Source organism: Ambystoma mexicanum, chromosome 13 (assembly GCF_040938575.1).
Source record: "Ambystoma mexicanum isolate Mex_15411 chromosome 13, UKY_AmexF1_1, whole genome shotgun sequence".
NCBI classification, from domain to species: domain Eukaryota; kingdom Metazoa; phylum Chordata; class Amphibia; order Caudata; family Ambystomatidae; genus Ambystoma; species Ambystoma mexicanum.
This window is the reverse complement of record NC_090938.1, coordinates 129014455-129034506: the sequence shown is the minus strand read 5'-3', so window position 1 is coordinate 129034506 and position 20052 is coordinate 129014455. Positions and strand designations below refer to the sequence as shown.

At 48.8% G+C, this 20052-nt stretch overlaps 1 protein-coding gene across 3 annotated transcripts in view; it reads right to left on the bottom strand.

Moving 5' to 3' along the window:
- Window positions 1-20052, bottom strand: part of SLC26A8 (solute carrier family 26 member 8) — a 3396452-nt gene that overhangs the window by 2306329 nt on the left and 1070071 nt on the right. For all 3 annotated transcript variants that reach the window (XM_069633436.1, XM_069633435.1, XM_069633437.1), the window contains exon 6: window positions 5239-5447. In XM_069633436.1, the coding sequence (XP_069489537.1) occupies window positions 5239-5447 (209 nt within the window). The remainder of the gene's footprint in view (window positions 1-5238; window positions 5448-20052) is intronic.

The following is a 20052-nucleotide window of genomic DNA, read 5'->3' as shown; positions in this document are numbered from 1 at the left end:
GCGGTTTTCCCCATCGTCGGAAGAGTCGATCCACTTGATCCTGGCGTAGTTCCCACTCGTGGCACGAGCGCAGCTCCCTGCTGAGTGAGTAGGCGATGGTGTTCTTTATCCCTGCCAGATGAAAGGGCATCAGAAACATCCCTTGGGCGACGGCCCAATGCCACAGATCCTGGGCTTCCTTGGAGGGGGCTGGGGATCTGGTTCCTCCCTGCTTTCAGATGTAGAACATCGTGGTGGTGTTGTCGGTGAAGATTCTCACCACCTTGCCCTTGAGGGACGGGAGAAAGGACCTGAGGGCCCAGAACACTGCACGGAGCTCCAGGATTTTGATGTGGAGCGTCTTCTCCTCTGGGAGCCAAAGGCCTCTCGCGTGAAGTTCTCCGGTGTGCGCTACCCACCCTTCCAGGGAGGCATCTGTCGTCACCGTTATCTTGTGGGATGGGGTCTGAAAGTCTGTGCCCGCCGTCAGATGAGTACGGGTGCCCCACCCCCGGATCGCTCGTCAGAAAGGTCTCGTTGAGCGGGATCCTGTCCTTGAAGCTGCCCGTCGCTTGGATCCAGCGGGCGTTGAGGAACTCTTGCGGAGGGCGCATCTGAAGCCTATGCATATGCAGGAGGACATCATCCCGAGGAGGGACTTGATGGACCTCACCCTGGCCACGTCCGTGGCCAGCAGACGCTGCACCTTGCCCAGGATGGCCTTCGCCCTTTCCTCCGACGGCGAGGCCAGACGCGCCACTGTGTCGAGCTTAGCTCCCAGAAACAGTGCGACTTGCGACGGGACCAGGTGGGATTTGGGAAAGTTGATGGAGAATCCCAGGTTCAAGAGCAGCTGGACGGTCTTTGCTGTGTGATCCACGGCGAGCTCCCTTGTCCTTGCTCGGATGAGCCAGTCGTCCAGGTAGGGGTAGACGTGGATCCCCTGCAGGCGCAGCCCTGCCGCCCCGGTGCTAGGCACTTGGTGAACACCCTGGGTGCCGACTTCAATCCGAACGGGAGGGCCTTGAACTGGTAGTGCCGTCCTTGGACCACGAACCTGAGGAACTTTCGGTGTCCTTTTAGAATGGTGATGTGGAAGTACGCATCCTCCAAATCCAAAGACAACAGGAAATCGCCCTCCTCCAGATGTCCCAGCACGTGCTGGAGGGTGACCATCTGGAACTTCTGTGCCTTGATGTACTTGTTCAGTCGTGCCATCATCCTGTCTTCTTTTTCACAAGGAAGTACCTCGAGTATACTCCGGAGCCCCTGAGCTTCTTCGGGACAAGCTCGATGGCACCTTTTTTGAGCATCGCCCTTGCCTCCAATAGCAGTTGAGGGACGTGATTTTCCTTCCTGGCCACTGGTGGAATGTGGGGGCACTTTTTTAGAAATTCGAGGGCGTGCCCCTGGGCCAGGGTGTCCAGCACCCAACGGTCGGTGGAGATGGACTCCCACACGCTGACGAACTTCGCCAGCCGGCCTCCCACCGGGGTGCTACGGTGCCTCAATCTTGCTTGGACAACGCCTTGCCGCCTTGGCCTCCCTGGTGACGACGGCGGGGTCCACCTGACTTGCCTCGTCCTCTATAGGCTTCCTGCAACGAGGAGCGGGCCGCTTGGCGGTATGTAGAGGAGCCACCGCCGAATCCCTTGGAGGCACCCTGCTTGCCTCCAGTGCTCCGAAAGGATGGCCTTCGTTGCCAGAGAAAGCCTAGGGCCTTAGCTGTCTCTGTGTCTGCCTTGATGGCTTGGAGGGACTCATCCACTGTTTTCAAAAACGGATTGTTCCCGTCCTGGCAGAAATCCGTCGCCTTGAGCCACCCTCGTCGTCTAAGGCAAATGCTGTTGCCTAGCTGGCGGTAACCGGTGTCGGCAATGTCCGTTGCCACCGTAATGGCATGGTCCAACGCCACTTCGCCTTCTTGCAAGATCTCCAGGGCCTCGGCCCTCTTGTCATCCGGTAGGAAGTCCAACAGGGGGGCGATCTTGTACCATAACTCCCTGTCGTAGTGGTTCACGATCGCGAGGGCGTTGGCCGCCTTAATCGTTGTTGCCGCCGAAGAGATAACTCGTCGTCCTATTGCGTCCAGCTTCTTTCCTTTGTCGTCCGGCGGAGAAGTTGACGTTGAGGCCGATGCCCCCCGCGCTTTCTTCTTGGCCGCCGCTGAGACGACAAAGTCAGGGGTCGGTTGCGCCCTAAGGCACAAAGGGGCCGCGTCAGGGACCCGGTACTTCTTCTCATACCGATCCCTCTTGGCAGGCGTCGTAGACGGGTTCTTGAGAAGGGTGAGCCCCTCGTCCCAGATGTCATCCAGCAAAGGCACGGCGAGGACTGTCTTCCTCTGGGCCTTGCGCTGTTGGTAAAGGAAACCTTCCTTCTTCTCTTCGGGGCAGAGCTGAAAAAGTTCAGATGCCCTGGCGATCATTGCAAGGAAAGATCCGATCTCGTCGGGCGGGGAGGCCAGGGCTGGGGGCGATGGGAGCTCCGTCCCGTCGTCACCGCCGTCGTCGTCGTCGGTGCTCGTCGTGGCCGTGTCCGTTCCCGTGTCATCCCCAGGGACGGGGGACGTGGTTAAAGGCTGAGCAGGCCGCGAGGGCTGAAAAGGCGGGGCTGGATGGATCCGTCTTCTCTTGTTCGGGGGGCTTCCCGCCGGGCCTGGCTCTGGCTCCTCCGTCGAGCCTGGTTCCGGATCCTCCGTTGGTGGTAAGGGCAATCTCGTCCTTATCTCCGAACATAAGGATTGTATCGCCAACAAAATGGCCGCCGAGTTATCCTGCGGCTCCGGAAGCGACGGGTGACTAGGACCCTAGCCGGTGCCTCCGTCACTCTCGTCGTCACCTTTGTCGGGATCCCTCCCGTGGGGACGGGCCTCTTCGACGCCCTCGTCGAGGCCCTCTAAGACTTCTACCAGCTCCTCCTCGAATGTTGTGTCCGTATCCACAATGGCCACCGGCCCCCCCCCTCTTTTTCCGCCGGGGTCTTCATGGGGGTCTTTTCAATGGGTCTGAAAGAGGCTTCCCTCTGCGGAGGCAGGGAGACTCTGGGCCCCGAGGTCGCCTCCACTGGTGTAGCCTCCACAGGCTGCGCCAGGGCCACGGCGGCTTCCTCGATAGAAGCCTTGGCCGGGTGAATCAAGGCCTTTACCACCTTGTGTGGGCCTGTGGCCTTCACCTTGGGGGGAGAGTCACCGCCTCGCTCCCCCTCGGACGGATCCTTCGAGCTTGACAGGGGCCTCTCCAGAAGCTTCGCTGGGTTCTCGGCCTTCCTCTTCCCTGAGCCAGAGCGTTGGCTCGTGGTTGATGGCGCTGGAGAGGGTGCGCCCTGCCTGGCAGCCGAGGAGCCCGACCGTTTTGGTGCTCCCACTGCCCGCAGACTCGCGGTGCTTTGCCTTCTGTTGGGCCCCCATCGCCGGGGCACCCTCACAGGACTTAGAAGACCGCTCGGACGACTTCTTCTTCTTCTCACCTGACGGGCTCTTTCCTGATGGTCCGTTCCGACATGTTCCTGCAAAACGCACAGTCCTTCTTCACGTGCGTTTTGTCCTCATGAAGGCAGTAGAGACATTTCGAGTGCTCGTCCTCCTTGAACACATTCTGCAGCTGGCATCCAGAGCAAACCCTGAACAGCTTTCCGGGCGTCAAGCTTCCTTTCTCCTGGGCCATGTTCGGATAGGCCGCAGAAACTTCTGGAATCCTCCAAGAAGCGTAACTCGACGAAATCTTCACCCTTGAGGGGCGTAGAAAAATCCGACATGGATCCCTGTTAATCGGATGTAGAGACGGTGGAGCTTGAGGCTCTATTTGACCGAAAAATGAGAAATTCTCTTTGAAAAAGCGCGAAAACACAGCAAAAGCTCGAGAGCTAAACACGAGGACTCCCAACACTTGAGTGTGCAGTAAAAATCTGAAGATGGCTGCCAGAGGCGGGGCTTAGGGAGAGGACAGTCATTGGCTGGGGGCAGTATGACCCAGAGACCAGTGATTGGTTACTACTGAGAAAGACAGATCAGAAACAAAACTGATACCGAATTTTTCTTTACCAAGGATTCCCAGCCTGACGACAGGGAATATTCATGAGCATGTGATTCCATGCCAGACCCCATGCTGGAGAATGTCCCAAAAGTATGGAGGAAAGGGGACGGGACGTAGGAGTCAGTATGGCTATAAGGCATTAGCCGATGGAGTTGCTGGATTTGATGTTTAGTGAAATGGAGAAGGTAAGTTGTGTGTCATCTGAGTATCCTTATGAGTGGTTGTGAATTGTTCTACAATGTATGTGAGGAGCTTGATACAGGCATTGAAGAGCCATGGGGATATGGTGGATCCATGAGGCACTCCTTGAGTAACTTCCATGGGACTGCTAGGAAATCTCAGACTTTTACCATAGAGGTGGGTTTTGGAGAATGGGCCTCATTACAACTCAGGCGTTAAGGGTTAACGCCACCGTTAACCCTTAACGCCTGATTCTGATTTTAACGCCTGCTTTTAGCAGGCGTTAAAATCCATGGCGCTAACCTGCCATGGTGCTAATTACGCCGCCGTAATTTACGGCGGCGTAATTAGCGCCTTCCCCACTCCCATTATGCCCTATGGGGCAAAAATGGGAATGGGGAAGGGAAAATGGGAAATGGGGATTTACCGCCCCACTCACCTTGGAATGGGGCGGTAAATCCGCCATCCACCATGGTGTAAACGGAGTTTACACCATGGTGGTAAAGTTGGTGCACTTAGCACCAAGGTTGTAATGAGGCCCAATACATTTTAGTCTTGTAAGCCTATGTGCAAATGTAGATGTTTAAGAAGTGTGACGTGACTGATGGTGTTAAATGCTTAAGAGAGGTCTGAAAGGATCAGGTATGAGTAGAGCTATCCATTGCTTCCTTACTAGCCCTTGTTCCTCTATGGTTGCAGTTTTGAGAGAAAGCTGAGGGTGCTGTTAATAGGGGGAAACATTACAAATTGCCATATAGGCTTCCTTTAATTTCATAACGATTCAACAGTTTTCTCTGTATTAAAAATGTGTTCCAAGTAATTGCCCCAGGGCAGAATTATCCAGTGTTTATGAATAACAAAGAAGATCCAATGACAGAGAACTATCCAGCAAACTATTGTTGTAAGTTATGGAAAAACGTACACCTTAAATCCAGCAGATCAAAATACAGTTAACTTCTGCTAGAAGGTTACGCCACGAGAACCCTTTCCCACTATTAAAACAACCCGACTATAAGTTTCCATTTCCATTCCAACATGTACTCACCTGGATAATGCCAGCCAGGCAGGTGGTAGATGCAGTTAAAGCCATCACTTCTCTCTGTAATACTGTGTAGTTCACATTCCTTCTCATGAGAAATAATGCATAAGAGCTGTTCACGTTTGTGAGGTTCAGGTTTGTCATGTTAAGCATTTTCCCAGCATTCAGATTTGATAAAACCTCTGACATCATGATATTCAGAATGCTGTAAGCTCCTGCCGAAAAAAGAGCAGCATAAATTACAGATAAACATCTTGGAATTCACGTGTGGAGTTAAAGGGACACAGAACTAAAGACTTCACCATAATGATCTTCCCTGACTGAACTTCATAGATAAAAACTACTACCAGGGGGATGAAAGGGAGAAAACGAATGTTTGAGGCAGGTCATATAAATTGCTGTTGCTTACAATGATGATGTTTGCAGGCTTGGAGTTAAGGGTGTTCCACAAAGCCAAGCAAAGTTTGTAGAGGACACAACTCACAAGTTTTGATCAAAAGGAATTGTAACTGGTTATTTATAACGCGCTTTATACCAAGAGGTTTCAAAGCGCGGACCCGGGGATCAAAGCTGTGTTACTCTGCGTCGTCTTGCTTCCAAGGCGAGTGCGCTGTCCCTGAGCTATCCTCCCAAGACTTGGGATGTTAGGATGGATTACCATAATCAGCCTTGGTGGGGGGGGTTGGGGTGTGATTTTGGGAGGCCAACCGATTGAGGTGAACAGGGAAGGCAAGGAGAGCATTTCTTACCAGTAACTCCTGTTCTCGAGCATTGGTATCTTTCATAGATTCACAATCTGTGAATATTCCTTGTCATCAGGCTTGGAATCCTCGGTTACTTTTTGATTCCCCTTTCCCTAGGCAAGAAGAACATACATTTCGTAGCCTAACACCATTGTTATGGGTGTTTTTGGTCCCCACCAATGGAATCTCAAGTAGCCCTAGACTAGATCCTCCTCTTCCTCTTCCCCTCCGATTCTGACCATGTGTTACCAGATGTCCCTGGGGTGCGAGAGGTTTTACCTGACGGGTGAAGGGGGACCCATGTGAAACTATGAAAGATACAAATGCTGGAGAAGGGAGTAGTTTCTTGCCTGTAAATCCATTTCTCCAGCGTTGGTATCTTTAATGGATGGACATACTGTGAATATTCCCTGTCAGGCTGGGAAACCCCAGTAACTTTAATATAGTAGTTTTCCTATGGAAACAAGTTTGACACCTTGAGTGTCCCATCGACGTCGTTGTGGGTGCTTTTGGTAGCACCAATGGGACGTTGAGCGTATAAGTCTGCCCCAGCAGCTTCCCCTCAGATTGTAACCTCTCCAACTGGAGGAAGTCCTATAAAGGATGTTTGCCTGAGGGGGATGGCTGGAGGGTGATTGTAAATCCATGAAAGATACCAATGCTGGAGAAGAACAAGTTACTTACCAACTGTAAGATTCTTTCGACTGGATGTTCCTCCCACGTATTCCCTATCTTTGATAAATCCACTTCCAGCTTGCTGGCCGCAGAAATTGTTTCACAGTAGAGGGCGCTGCACATCAACGTCCCTTGAGTCGGTATCCCTCGAAGGTCACGTATCGGCGCCAACGTCACCATAGGTATAAATAGTCTCACGCAGCGTTTGTTACTCAGTTCCGTTTTGAGGTGCTGCTTTTTTGTCTTGTATGAGATAGTTAGTACCCTTGAAGGAGCGTAGGCTGCAATTACAAGGGAAGTTTTACTGCGGGGAAGGATGGGAGGGGTGATAAGGAATACGTGAGAGGAACATCCAGTCGAAAGAATGTTACAGTTGGTAAGTAACTTGTTCTTCGAATGGATTGTGTCCTTCCACGTATTCCTTATCTTTGATAGACTCCCAAAGCAGTAATGTGTATAGGAGGCGGGAGTAAAACATAACAATTTCTTTATAAGGTGCACAGAGTGCAACAAAGCTTTTCCAAATTTAGTCTCCTGGCTAGTGGAGGAATCTAGACTGTACAATTTGGTGAAAGTATGTGCAGAGGACCATGTGGCAGCCGCACATATGTCTTTAATTGGGACTCCTATTTGGAGAGCTGAAGAGGCTGCGATACCCCTGGTTGAATGAGCGCTGAGGTGTTGAGGAGGCTCTTTTCCTGCCAATTTATAGCACACTATAATAGTTAGAATTATCCATCTTGAGATGGGTCTGTTTCATGATAGGTAAACCTAGTTTATGTCCTGCATACCCCACAAACAACTGGTCTGCTTGTCTAATGCTTGCAAGTATGTTAATATAAAAACTCAAAGCGTGCCCTGGATCCAGCCTGTGCAATCTCTCTTCCTCTTTCCCTGGATAGGGAGGAGGGTAAAAGGAAGATAAGGTTATTTTTTGTGTGATGTGGAATTCTGAGACCACCTTTGGGAGGAAATTTGGTTTCACTTGAAGAACTACCTTATCTTTGTGAAAGATTGTATGAAGAGGTTTGCAAGATAAAGCTTGTAATTCGCTCACTCTTCTGGCCGAAGTTAAAGCTACTAGGAAGACTGTTTTAAGAGTGAGAAACCTTAATGGACAAGAATGAAGGGGTTGAAATGGAGTACCCATTAGAAATGTTAAGACTAGGTTTAAATCCCACAGGGGAAATGAAAAGGAGTTGAGGGAAAGATATTAGTCAACCCTTTCAGAAATTGAATGACTATGGGCAACTTGAAATGTGAAGGCTCCTCAGCCGTGCGTTAAAGATTGACAGCGCGGCGAGGTAACCCTTGATTGTGCCGACTTGAAGGCCTGAATTTGCCAAGTATAGTAAGAAAGATAACACCATCATTGCACTACATGAAAAAGGGTCAATATTCTTATCTCTACACCAGCTGCAGAATTTGTTCCAACGGCAGCGGTATAAAGATTTAGATGCAGGCCTCCTGGCAGGAAGCAACACCTCTATTACGTCATCCAGAAGGTTCCATTCTTTATATCTCCACCTTTCAGAAACTAAGCGTGAAGGTTGAGGGTCCTGATATCCGGATGGAGAACCTGACCTTCCTTCTGCGAGAGAATATCCTCTCTTTGTGGAAGACGAATCGGAGGACAGTTGGACATGTCTAGTAGATCCGGGTACCACGTTCTCCTGGCCCAATCCGGGGCAATTAGGATCATGGGTTTCCGGAATTTCTCAACCTCCTGATCACTTGAGGAATGACGGAGACTGGAGGAAACGCGTACAGAAGTGGAAATTCCCAGTCCACCACGAACGTGGCCCCTAGAGCTCCTCTCGGGGGAAATTCCCTTGAGCAATACTGATCGCACTTCCGGTTGACACTGGTGGCGAACAGATCCACTTGAGGGGTTCCCCAAAGGGCGAAGATCTCTTGAAGGACTTCCTGAGCTAGTTCCCATTCGTGGGAGACTGTGGTCTGCCTGCTCAGAGCATCCGCCGTCGAGTTCTTCTCTCCGGCTGGGTGAACTGCCGATAGAGATTCCTTCTTAAATTGCCCAGAACCAGAGCAGCATTGCCTCTCTGAACAGTGGCAGTGACCCTACGCCTCCTCTTTTGTTGAGGTAGTGCATGGCCACCGTGTTGCCCGTCATTATCAGGAAATGTTTTCCCTGTACTGATGGCAGGAAAGCCTTCAGCGCTAGTCTGATCGCTCTCAGCTCTAATAGGTTGATGTGTAGTCTGGACTCCGATGGAGACCAGCGACCGTTGATGGTCAAGTCGTTGGCATGGGCTCCCCACCCCATGAGTGAAGCATCCGTGACTAATGTTATCTCCGGCCATGGTTGCCAAAACTGTTCTCCTTTCAGAATGTTCTCCCGACAGGCCCATCACTGAAGGTCTCGTGCTACTCTGAACGGGATATGTAGGAGATCTGACATTCTTCCTGAGAATTGCGACCACTGGGTCCTTAGCGCCCACTGGAGGGATTCAATTCTCAGGCGAGCCTCTGGCACTAGAAAAATGCAGGATGCCATGAGGCCTAGCAACCTCAAAAAGGTCGAAGGCTGGTAAACGCTGGGCATTTTGAAACCTGGTGACCATCTGTAGAATATCTCGAGCCCTCACCTCTGGTGGCGAGGCTTTTCCCAGAGATGTGTCCAGGACTGCTTCAATGAACTGGAGTCTCTGTGATGGTATTATCTGTGACTTCTTTAAGTTGAGGGAGAAGCCCAGTTTGTGGATGAAGTAGCAAACATAATCTAGATGGATCTGAGCTTGTTCCGGGGACACTGCTCTGATCAACCAGTCGCCTGGTAGGGATAGACATGAATCCCTTTCCTCCTTAGACTTGCTGCCACAACCGCCATTAGTTTGGTGAAGACCCTTGGGGCGGAGGTCAGTCCAAATGGCAGAACCTGAAATTGATAGTGAGAGCTGCCAATGGCGAACCTCAGGTACATCCTGTGCTTGTGATGGATTGGCACATGAAAGTAAGCATCCTGAAGGCCCAGAGATACCAACCAATCCTGAAGCTGGAGGGCCTGAAGGATCTGAGAAAGGGTTACCATCTTGAACGTGTCTTTCCTGAGGAATTTGTTCAATTCTCGCAAGTCCAAGTTGGGTCTCAGTCCTCCGTCCTTCTTTGGTATTAGTAGGGGAATACCAACCTTTGTTCCTCTCCGCTACAGGTACCGATTCTATGGCACCTTTCTCTAGCAGGTCTGAAATCTCCTGCATAAGGAGCGGGTCTGGAAGCTTCAAAGAGTTGTTCCCCGGTGGATGACTCCGAGGAGTGTGTAGGAAAGGCAGGCAGTAACCTTGGGCAACTGTTTGCAATGCCCAAGAATCTGATGTAATAGCCTGCCATTCTGTCAGATGTTGAGTTAACCTACCGCCTACTGGTGTTTTGTGTGGTGAGACCTCAGAGGGTGTTAGAAGCGGCTGATGCAGATGCTCAGGGTACAGCAGCACCTGCTGATGCAGGCTTGGTACCTTTGACCCGTCCACCACGGGTGAATCGTTTCTGGCCCCTTTGATCTGGCTGCCCTGTGTTTTTTCCGAATGCCGAGTAAAAAGGAAAGGGCTTCCCCTTCCAGGACGTACCTGTAAGGCGATTTGGAGTTTGACAAATTGACGCCCCAAGTGATTTTGCTGCCGCTTTTGAGGTTTGCAATTTCTCCAGACTGTCATCAGCTTTCTTGCCAAATAGAAAGGTACTGTCAAAGGGCATGTTCAGAAGCCTGGTTCGTACATCAGGAGCAAAACCAGACTTCCGCAACCACGCAAATCTGCGGACTGTGGTACTCGCCGCCATGGCTCTGCTGATGCCGTCAGCAGAGTTGAGACCTGTTTGAAGGGACTCACACATCGCATCCTTCCCATCCTTGACGATGTTCAAGAATGAGTCTCGTTCCTCCCCTTCTGGGAGACGGTCAGCCGCCAATGAAGCGCACTCCCAAACGGTGTGGCTGAATCTCGCTAGCATGCAAGTGGCGTTAATAGACTTAAGTGCCATACTGCATGCTGAAAAGATCTTTTTAGACATGGCATAAAATCTTTTGTCATCCCCGTCTTGTGGCACAGTGGGGGAATCTGACTTACTACTTGATGACGTTGATGCCTGCACTACTAAACTCTCTGGAGTTGGGTGCTTACTTAAATATTCAGGGTCTGAGGATGACACCCTGTATTTTGCAGAGAGCTTTTTATTTACTGCTGGCATAATCTCTCGTGTTTCCCAATTTGCAGCTATTTTTCTCTGCAATGCTGCATGAAAAGGAACTATAGGGTCTTCTTGAGGCCCTTTATCTAAAATGTCTGTAAAATCATCTTGTTGGAAAGAGGGTGTAGGTGTTGTCCACCCCATACATTCCATAATACTTGCCATAAGGGCTCTGTAAGGCATTTCTGCATGCTCTCCAGGTTCTGGTCTGGCTAATTCTGCCTCTGGAGAGGTATCTATGCCACTGGCATCCTGTAAAGATTCTTGAAGATCTCTCAATCTATTCTCCCCAGAGATTAATTCCTCTGGAATAGGCACTCTTGTCGTTTGTAAACCAAAAGGCCTCTCATTGTCAGAGTCCTCTCCTTCCTCATAAATAGAGGATAAAGCTCTGAATTAGTCAGATCGTGGAAGATAAAGCCTATTTCCAGAGAAGAGGGTGCCAAATTGGTGGATACTGCATGAGAAAAAGTAGTAGTTGGTAATGCAGACGTCACAGGTCTCGACAATCATGTAAATGGCGGTGAAAAACTCGAAAAAGGCCTTGACGTCGTTGAGAGGATCGGAATCCTTCTCTGTGTCATCGATATTGTCCACGCCACTCTCAATGCCTTGGACTGGACATTCGACACATGTGGTGCCGATGGCGCAGTTGGGGCCTGCGGCTTTGAGGACTTCTCCTTCATCAGAGTCGACGGCAGCGTTGACGAAGGTGTCGATGACTTGTGCGTCGAAGGTAACTTCGACGATCGTTTTGATGACGCAGTCTTATTCGATGAAGTCTTGTCTTTACTCGAGGGTTCGTGACGCTCTCTAGGGTTTTTGTTTGCCGTGTTCGATGACTCTCAGCGTTTTTGTTTTTTGGGTCTTTCACCCGGGGTATCACCTCTAGGCATCTCCGAGGGGGTCAAGGCCACGTTCTCGAAGACCCTAAGCATTTTCTTTCAAAATTCCTCCCACTTAGCTGGAGAGTTGTGTTTAGTGGGGCAGGTGACCCTTTCTGGGGAATTAGGAGATGAAGAAGAGGGCTATCTATGACGCCTCTTCTTAGAATGTCTCGATCTCGAAGAGTGCTGGGAACCGCTTCGAGACCTTGATCGGGAATGTTTCTTTCGATGATGAGGAGACTAATGTCTCGACTCAGCCGAGGACAATTTCGAAGGAGTAGAAGATTTAACAGGCTTACCTCTTTCTAACTCCCCACTACGCTCCTTCAAGGCTTTCACCGTCATGGACATACAGTCCTCACATTCCGAACACTGGTGCTCTCATCCCAGGCACCACAAACAGATCCTGTGAGGATCTGTTAATTACATCTTTTTACCACAATCACTACATTTTTTGAAGCCAGATTGTGGCGTCGATGTTTCAGACCAAGATGCCATCGTAGGATATTAAGATTTTTGAACATTTTCAAAGATTTTCGATGAGTAGAAGAACCGAGCATTGCGTCTCTGAAGCTTACAAAGCGCGGAAAACGGAACTGAGCAACGGACGCTGCACAAGACTATTTATACCTATGGTGACGTTGGCGCCGGTACAGAGGCCTTCGAGGGACACCGACTCGAGGGACGTCGACGCGCAGCGCCCTCTACTGTGAAAATATTTCCGAGGCCAGCAAGCTGGAAGTGGATTTATCAAAGATGAGGAATACGTGGGAGGACACAATCCATTCCAAATGGAGTAACAGGTAAGAAACTACTCCCTTCTCCTGCATTGGATCTTCCATGGATTCACATGGTATGAATAGATTTTGTAGCATTAGACATGCCTGAAGGTGTACATCAGGCAAACAGGAGGTGGACCTTAGGAAGATATGAACAATAAGCAAAAGCATACATCCTTAAGGTAAAAAACAGGAACAAACCCCGAAAGCTGCGGGCTTACCTTACTGGAACAGCCGTTGGAGGACTGCCCGTCCCATTTGCACATCTTCGACATGTTGCTGATGTAAGCAGTAGTGCCTGGTGAAAGTGTGGGGCACTGCCCACTTTGCTGCCTGCCAAATGTCTCTGAGGGGTACCGCGACCATAGAGCCGCTGAGGCTGCCATGGACCTTGTTGAATGGGCTCTGGGAGCTGATTGTAATGGCCTTTTGGCCTTTGCGTGGCATAAGGATATTGTAGATGCCACCCATGTTTTGAAATTGACCTCCCTCTATTGGAAGGCCGAAAGGCCAGAAAGAGCTGATTAGAGGATCTAAACAATCTTGTGTGATCCAAGTAATACTTCAATGCTCTCTTGACGTCTAGAGAATGCAGTGTCTTTTTAGCTGGTGAAGAGGCATTTGGAAAAAAGGTTGGAAGAGTGATTGTTGCATTTTTATGAAATGCCGATGGTATCTTTGGAATGAAATGTGGGTACGTAGAGAGAACCACTTTGTCTTTCATGAATCGCAGTTATGGTGGATCAATGACCAAGGCGTGGAGTTCTGACACCCTTCTAGAAGACGTAATGACCAACAGAATAGCCACCTTCCAAGTGAGAAACTTGATGTCGGCTGATGACATGGGTTCAAAAGGAGGTTTCATAAGGGCTGCTAGAACTAGGTTAAGGCTCCATACAGGTGGAATCCTTTTCCTTAGGGGAAAAGTTCGAAAGAGGCCCTTAAGGAAATGCTTGATCAGTCTGTCAATGTAGAGTGGGGCAGGTGTTCTTTTACGTGTAAATCCTGATTTTGCCGACAAGTGCACCTTGATGGAGGCCACCGCTAGACCTTCTGTAGCCAATAACAAAAAATAAGGAAGCAGTTGTTGAGGTGTTATATCTAGCGGATGTAGATTATGTTGTTGTGTACACCATGCACAAAATCTCTTCAACTTTCGGCTATTTGAGATGTTGGTGGATGGAGGTCTTGCTGCCGCCAAGATGCAACAACAGTCCTGAGGTATATTTAGATTTCCAAATTCAGAGTGGTCAGGAGGCATGCTGCCAATTTGAAGTAGTCCGGATTGTGATGCAATATCATCCCTTTGTTCTGGGACAGGAGAATCGGCTGGGATCCCAGATTAATCGCATCGTCCACTGCCAGCTGAAGCAGGGCAGAGAAGCAGGTCTGCCTGGGCCAGAACGGAGCCACCAGGATTATCTTGCAAGGAGCCTTGCAAATCCTTTGTATGGTTTTCCTTATGAGAGGAAAGTGGGGGAATGCATAACCAAACATCCCGTTCCAAAGGAAGGAGAAGGCATCTCCTCGGGAATTCAGATGTGGGAATCTGCTGGCGATCTGATGGCATTGCTTTCCGGGCTGGCGAAAAGGGGCAGATGGAGAAGGCCCCATTTTGCGAAGAACTTTTCTACTTGAGTGAGGTGCAGTTGCCACTTGTGTCTCTACTGAGGCTATCTGCCTGCTTGTTCTGCATCCCTAGTAGGTGGAAGGCTTGGATCCGAATGTTATGCTAGATGGCCCATTGCCAGATGGTTTGTGCTTCCTGGGATAAGACGTCTGAACGCGTCCCCCCTTGCTTCTGCAGGTAGAACATTGTGGTTGTGTTGTAGGTGAGGACATGCACCACCAAGCTCTTGATGAGGGGAAGAAAGGATTTGAGTGCACTAACCTCAGCTCTAGAACATAAATTTGCAGTAAGGTTTCTGTGGGTGACCAGAGACTGGTTTAATGAGCACCCCATCCTATTTGGGAGGTATCGGTCACAATGGTGCATTGGAAGTTCGGCTCCACCAGTGGCATTCCTCTTGTGATGTTGAAGGGGCGAGTCCACCATTTCACAGCGTCTGCCCATGGGCGGGAGATGATTACCCTGCCCGCCCAGGAGCCTGAATTCGGAACTATCTGGTTGCGAGGAATTTCTGTGGAATTTCTGCGCTGGTCGCATTTGTAGGCGACAGTTGGGAATCACAGGGATGCAAGAGCAGACTGTGATGGATTTGTATGGTGTAAATGAGCCCGCTAGAGCTAGAAGCTTTTTTACTCTTTCCAGTGACAGTTATACCTGATTGTGGTTTGTCAGGAATTGTGCTCACAGGAAGACCAAGCTCTTTGAGGGAATTGAGCAGGTTCTGCTGTAGTTGATGGCGAAGCCCAATCGTTGCAGCAGAACGTCTGGCGCCAGGCATTTGGTGAATGTCCTGGGTGCTGATTTTAGGCCAAAGGGGAGAACCCGAAATTGGAAATGGTTGTCGCCCACTACAAACCTGAGGTATTTTCGGTGCTTTTGGTGAATTGGTATATGAAAATATGCGTCTTTCAGATCTAGGGACGCTAGGAATTCTTACAGCTGCACCACTCTCATCACCTCTTGCAGCGGTACCATCTTGAATCTTTGTTTTCTTATGTTTTTGTTTAGTACCCAAAGGTCTTAAATCGGGCACCATTTTCCATCTGTTTTTTTACCACAAAGTACCTCAAATACACACCCTTTCCCTTTGCCGAGAGAGGTACTTTCTCGATTGCCCTTTTTGTTATGAGACGTGCCTCGCTCTGCAAGACGTGAAAAAGTGATTGAGACACCTTTATGGGTGGGATTGGAAATTGTGGATGTTTGAACTCCAACAAGTGGCCGTACTGGATAGCATCTAGTACCCATCTGTCCGTAGTTATAGAACGCCACTCGTTGAGGTGGAATGCCACATTTCCTCCTATTTGACTGTCCTTGTGGCAGTCATTGCTGTGTTTTATTTTGATGGCCTCTCTGGGAGGGAGAAGATCCCTGCTTCCTTTGTCCCTGGTACTCTCAATTGCGCTGGGTAGATTGGAAATTGCACTTGTAACCTTGTGAATAGTATGTGGATATATTATAGCCATTGTTGTCCCTAGAGCGCTTGGGAATCTTGAGTTTCCTGAGACTCCATGAAAAGAACGAAAGGGACGAAAGGATTTTCTGCTTTGCAGAGTTGTAAGTGACCTAGTTGTGTCTGAATCAGCTTTCATGGCCTTCAGGGCTTCATCTATCTTTTCACCCAAAAGGTCTTCGCCTTCACACGGCATATCCACATAAGCTTGGCGTCTGAGAACCACGCCAATGCTGATCTGTTTAAAGCCGGTTTCAGTCGGGTCTACAGTTATATTGATGCTGTGATTTGACACCTCTTCCCCCTCTCGCACCAACAGCATAGTCTCCTTTCTTTGCTGTTCTGGCAGGTGGTCTAATAGAGGGGCTAAACGATGCCACATTTCATGGTCGTGTTGTGAGACTATGGCCAGAGAGGTTGCTGCTTTCACCGTTGTTGCCCCAATGATAAGTATCTTCTTTCCAAAGGCATCCAACTTGCGATTGTCATTGTCCGGGGGAGTGGCACATTTATGTTGTGTGCATGCTTTCCGGATAACTGCAGCTGATACAACAGACTTTGGCGTTGGTTGCGATGTAAGGCATTTTGGAGTGGAATCTGGAGCCTTAAATTTCTTTTCCAATCGCCCTCTCACTGCCGGTTCCATAAAGGGATGCTTTATAGTGCAGAGGCCTTCCTGCCACAAATGATCAAGAATTGGAATGGAAAAAAAACTGTTTTTCTTCTCTTTCCCATATGATCAAAGAGGAAGCAATCTTTTTTCTCTTCTTCTGGAATTAGGCCGAACTCTTGTCAGGCCTTCGCCATCATGGAGTGAAATGCTCCTATGTCATCCGGGGGGATGGTTGAGCCAGACTACCTGATACGTCCTGGTCTGGACCTGTGTCCCATGTATCCGCTCTCCTCTGGGAAGAGGAGACAGTGGAAAACGTGTCTTTTGGATCAGTGTCCGGATCAGTGTCCACCAGTTCACTTCTTCCTGTTCTCTCTGTCATGGACTGAATGTCCGAGGAGGAGGAGGACGAGGGCTGGAAGGGGATTACCATCTACGGCGAGCTCCCTGGTCTTGAAAAGCGTCAGTTGTCTCCTTTTGTCGAGGTGTAACCTGTAGGTCTGCATATGGTTGTGCCTTTGGAGCCTGAGGCAGAGGAAGTCTGTGTAAAGACTGGAGGGGGGGGGGATCTGTACTTCTGCTCTCTATATGGTAGAGGAGTGGCACAGAGGACCCCAGCCAAGATTCTCTATTATGGTAGCAATGGACGAGCAATCAAGGCCTAGCTTCTCAGGAGGTGATGCAGGCTGGTTCTTAAGTACAGTGTAGTCCCCAAGCCCCCCCAAAGGAATGTCCACACACGTTATTAGTTAAAACACAGTCTTTATATAGTTAAGTTCACGGTTATGTACACAATCACAATAACTCACTTTGCGCTCAGTAAATCTATAATGGCAAATATATACAGTTCTATGTGGTACCACAATTATTATTAGATTCCATTAAAGTGCATCAACTGTACTCTGGTTAAATGTCACACAAATCAATTAATAAAGGTAACCAACAATAGACACAGGAGGAAGCAGTTGGTTAGAACAATTGGCAGAATACTGGCCCCTACCAACTAGACACAGTTCTGTGCGGAGATACCCCCACCTGGGCAACCTGTAAAGTAACAATATATCACAAGCCCAGTCCATATATTGTTCTATAAGTCTTATTTCCTTCTATAATGTTTCTACCACCCCAATGTACCTGGAATAGCAGATTTCGACGAGTCGTCGACAGATCCTTCTTGAGCGGCTCCCTTTAAAGCAGGAGCCACGGATCGCCGAGATCCCTCGAAGAATGTGAACTCGGCTTTGAGGCAGCAGCTTTGGTCCCAGCGGTGCTCGTCGACGATGAAGGGGCAAGGTCCTGCAAGGAAGAGGCGCGCGGGGCACCTTGATGTCGATAGTTCAGGACCGCAGAGTTTGTGAAGAACTGTGGCCTAGCAAGGGCGTTGAGTCGTCCAGCGTCTTTACGGTCTTTTGGTGGCAGGAAACCCACCGGCGGATGCTCCTCGGCGCGCCGATGGCCTGGTCTTCTCCAGCGGGATAAGGCGGGCGGCGGTGCGGACGAGCGAGTCTGTGGATCAAAAGTGGAGTGTGCAGGAGTGTTGATTGTGTTGGGGATTCTAGCTGTTGTGACTGGAATTGCCTGCTAAACAAAGTTTTGTGCCCATCCATCTCGTTATAAGGAGGAAGTCATTTTACACTTCAAAAACCCTGCACCCGTCCCTGAGCAACGTGGAGTGTGCAGGAGTGTTGATTGTGTTGCGCTGGGGTGCGCTGGTGTGTGCTGGACGGCTTCACTTAAGTACTATGGCAAGTTGTGTTAAATCAAAGAAGGCTCGCATACCCAGCTGCACAACCGACTCGTCTGGGTCCTCCAGCAGTATGGTTGCAGTATCTGGTGCCGATCTGGTTTGTGCAGCCTTCGATGGAGAAAGGGGTGGCTTTCATCCAATCACCCGGCGACAACGACACTTCTTGGCTGGATTGTACTGCCAGTAGTCCCGTGTTTCTAGCACTGGAGAATTCACAGGACACTCTAGAATGCAGTCAGGTTTATGAAGGTTGTGTTACTCCATGTACGGCCGTCATTTCTACTGACGAGTTAATTGTGCCTAGATTATGTTGTCCAACTGTTACCATGAACGTGAATGTATTTACACCTGCCTCCAAAGAGAATTATGATCACTCAATAGTTCTGTCACTACAATCATTAGTGTCACGAGTCACACAGCAATCAAAGGAGTAACAAAAAGTGATTATGAGTGAAACAGATTTAAGGAAACTCACACCATATGACTATAAATGTGACAGTGGAGCCCTAATACAAAGAAAAACGCTTACTGAGGCAGGAGAAATGGATAGCTGCAAGCTGCCCAAAGAAAAAGTGATTCCCAGTTCTAACGAACATCACAGACATAACACAAGTAAGCAATGTGCTGATGTAGGATTAGCTGAAGGACACCACGCAAACTGGGCAACGCCCACAATTTCATAAGAAAGTACTGTTAGTAGCACTGTAAGCACGAACAGACGTAGCTTGTTTGCCGCTGTAGACATAGTTTTGAACAATCCAATTGCCATAAACGCCAGAAATGGAAAACAACAAAGAATCGAGACTCATGGTGAAGTCCTAAAAGATGGAAAAGCACAAGAGCTCGAATCCTGCACTCAAACAACTGCCGATAAAGATGATCATCAATTGCCTACTGAGGTGAAACTCAGTTCAATAAACCAGAAGTCGGTACTAAAACCGCCTGCAAAAAGAAAAAGATTGGAGTCAAGTATTGAAGACTATGTAACTTACTCAAAAAAAAAGACACTCTGACAAATCTTTAATTGGGCCACAGAATCATACCTCAGATGGATTCTTATTAATCTTCCTCATCTGATAGCTCAACTATAGAACAATTGTCTGAGAAGTACGGAAATAACAGGATGAAGAGCACAGCTGTGCAATATCGACTGAAACGAAAGAGCGAAAATCCGACAGAAAATTTGGCAAGAAGTATGCCCAATAGCCTCTCTGTGAAAATTGAAAATAGAAATGTATCCAATAGCCTCTCTGTGAATATTAGAAGCGTGCCCAATAGCCTCTCTGTGAATTTAGAAATGTCTGAAAGGGCATGTAACCCATCATATCTCACCAACACGCTTACTCTCTCCTTACATCACCACTCAAATACAACACAGAGATACTATGACACCATTCGGTATAACTGTTCTCATATCAAAATTCGCCGCTCACTCCACATCATTCTAAGGAATCACTGCTGGTTACACCCCCACAGCCAGGCGTTCTGCTCAGGCCTAACGCAGCCACTTCCAATCTGAATAAATCCTGCCAGAACGAACACATACCCCTGACCTCTCAACCATCACACCTACCGCTAGAAAGCAGCTATTACACGGATACCACACAAGCTGTACACATACCTGGTGCTCACACGCACCTTTTTGACTCTACTCTCTCTACTGATATGAACTACGGTTCCCAAGGGCGTTCAACCTACCAGCGCCTTCAGACCATACCAATGATATATAAGGCACTATATAAATGCAAAATAACAATAACATGAAATCTGTCTGGTATGCTCACTAAAGACCTGAATCCGTTGATAATGGCTGCTCTTACCATAATCATGTCACCATTCACAAAATTGTACGAACAATTAAATGAGAACATTAAAGATCAGATAACTTTAATAGCTCTGCTAAATACACAAATGGTAGCACTTGAGCAGGAAATGGCTATAAGCAAACAAGCTCTGACAACTCATAGTTTTAAATCTGAAGCAAATGCGAAGGTTATGTTAGAACAAACTAAAAATAGCACTGCAGACAAGCGCCTGTTCGCTGAAGTAGCACGAGAAGCGATAGCCCTATTTAAAATGCAAAATCA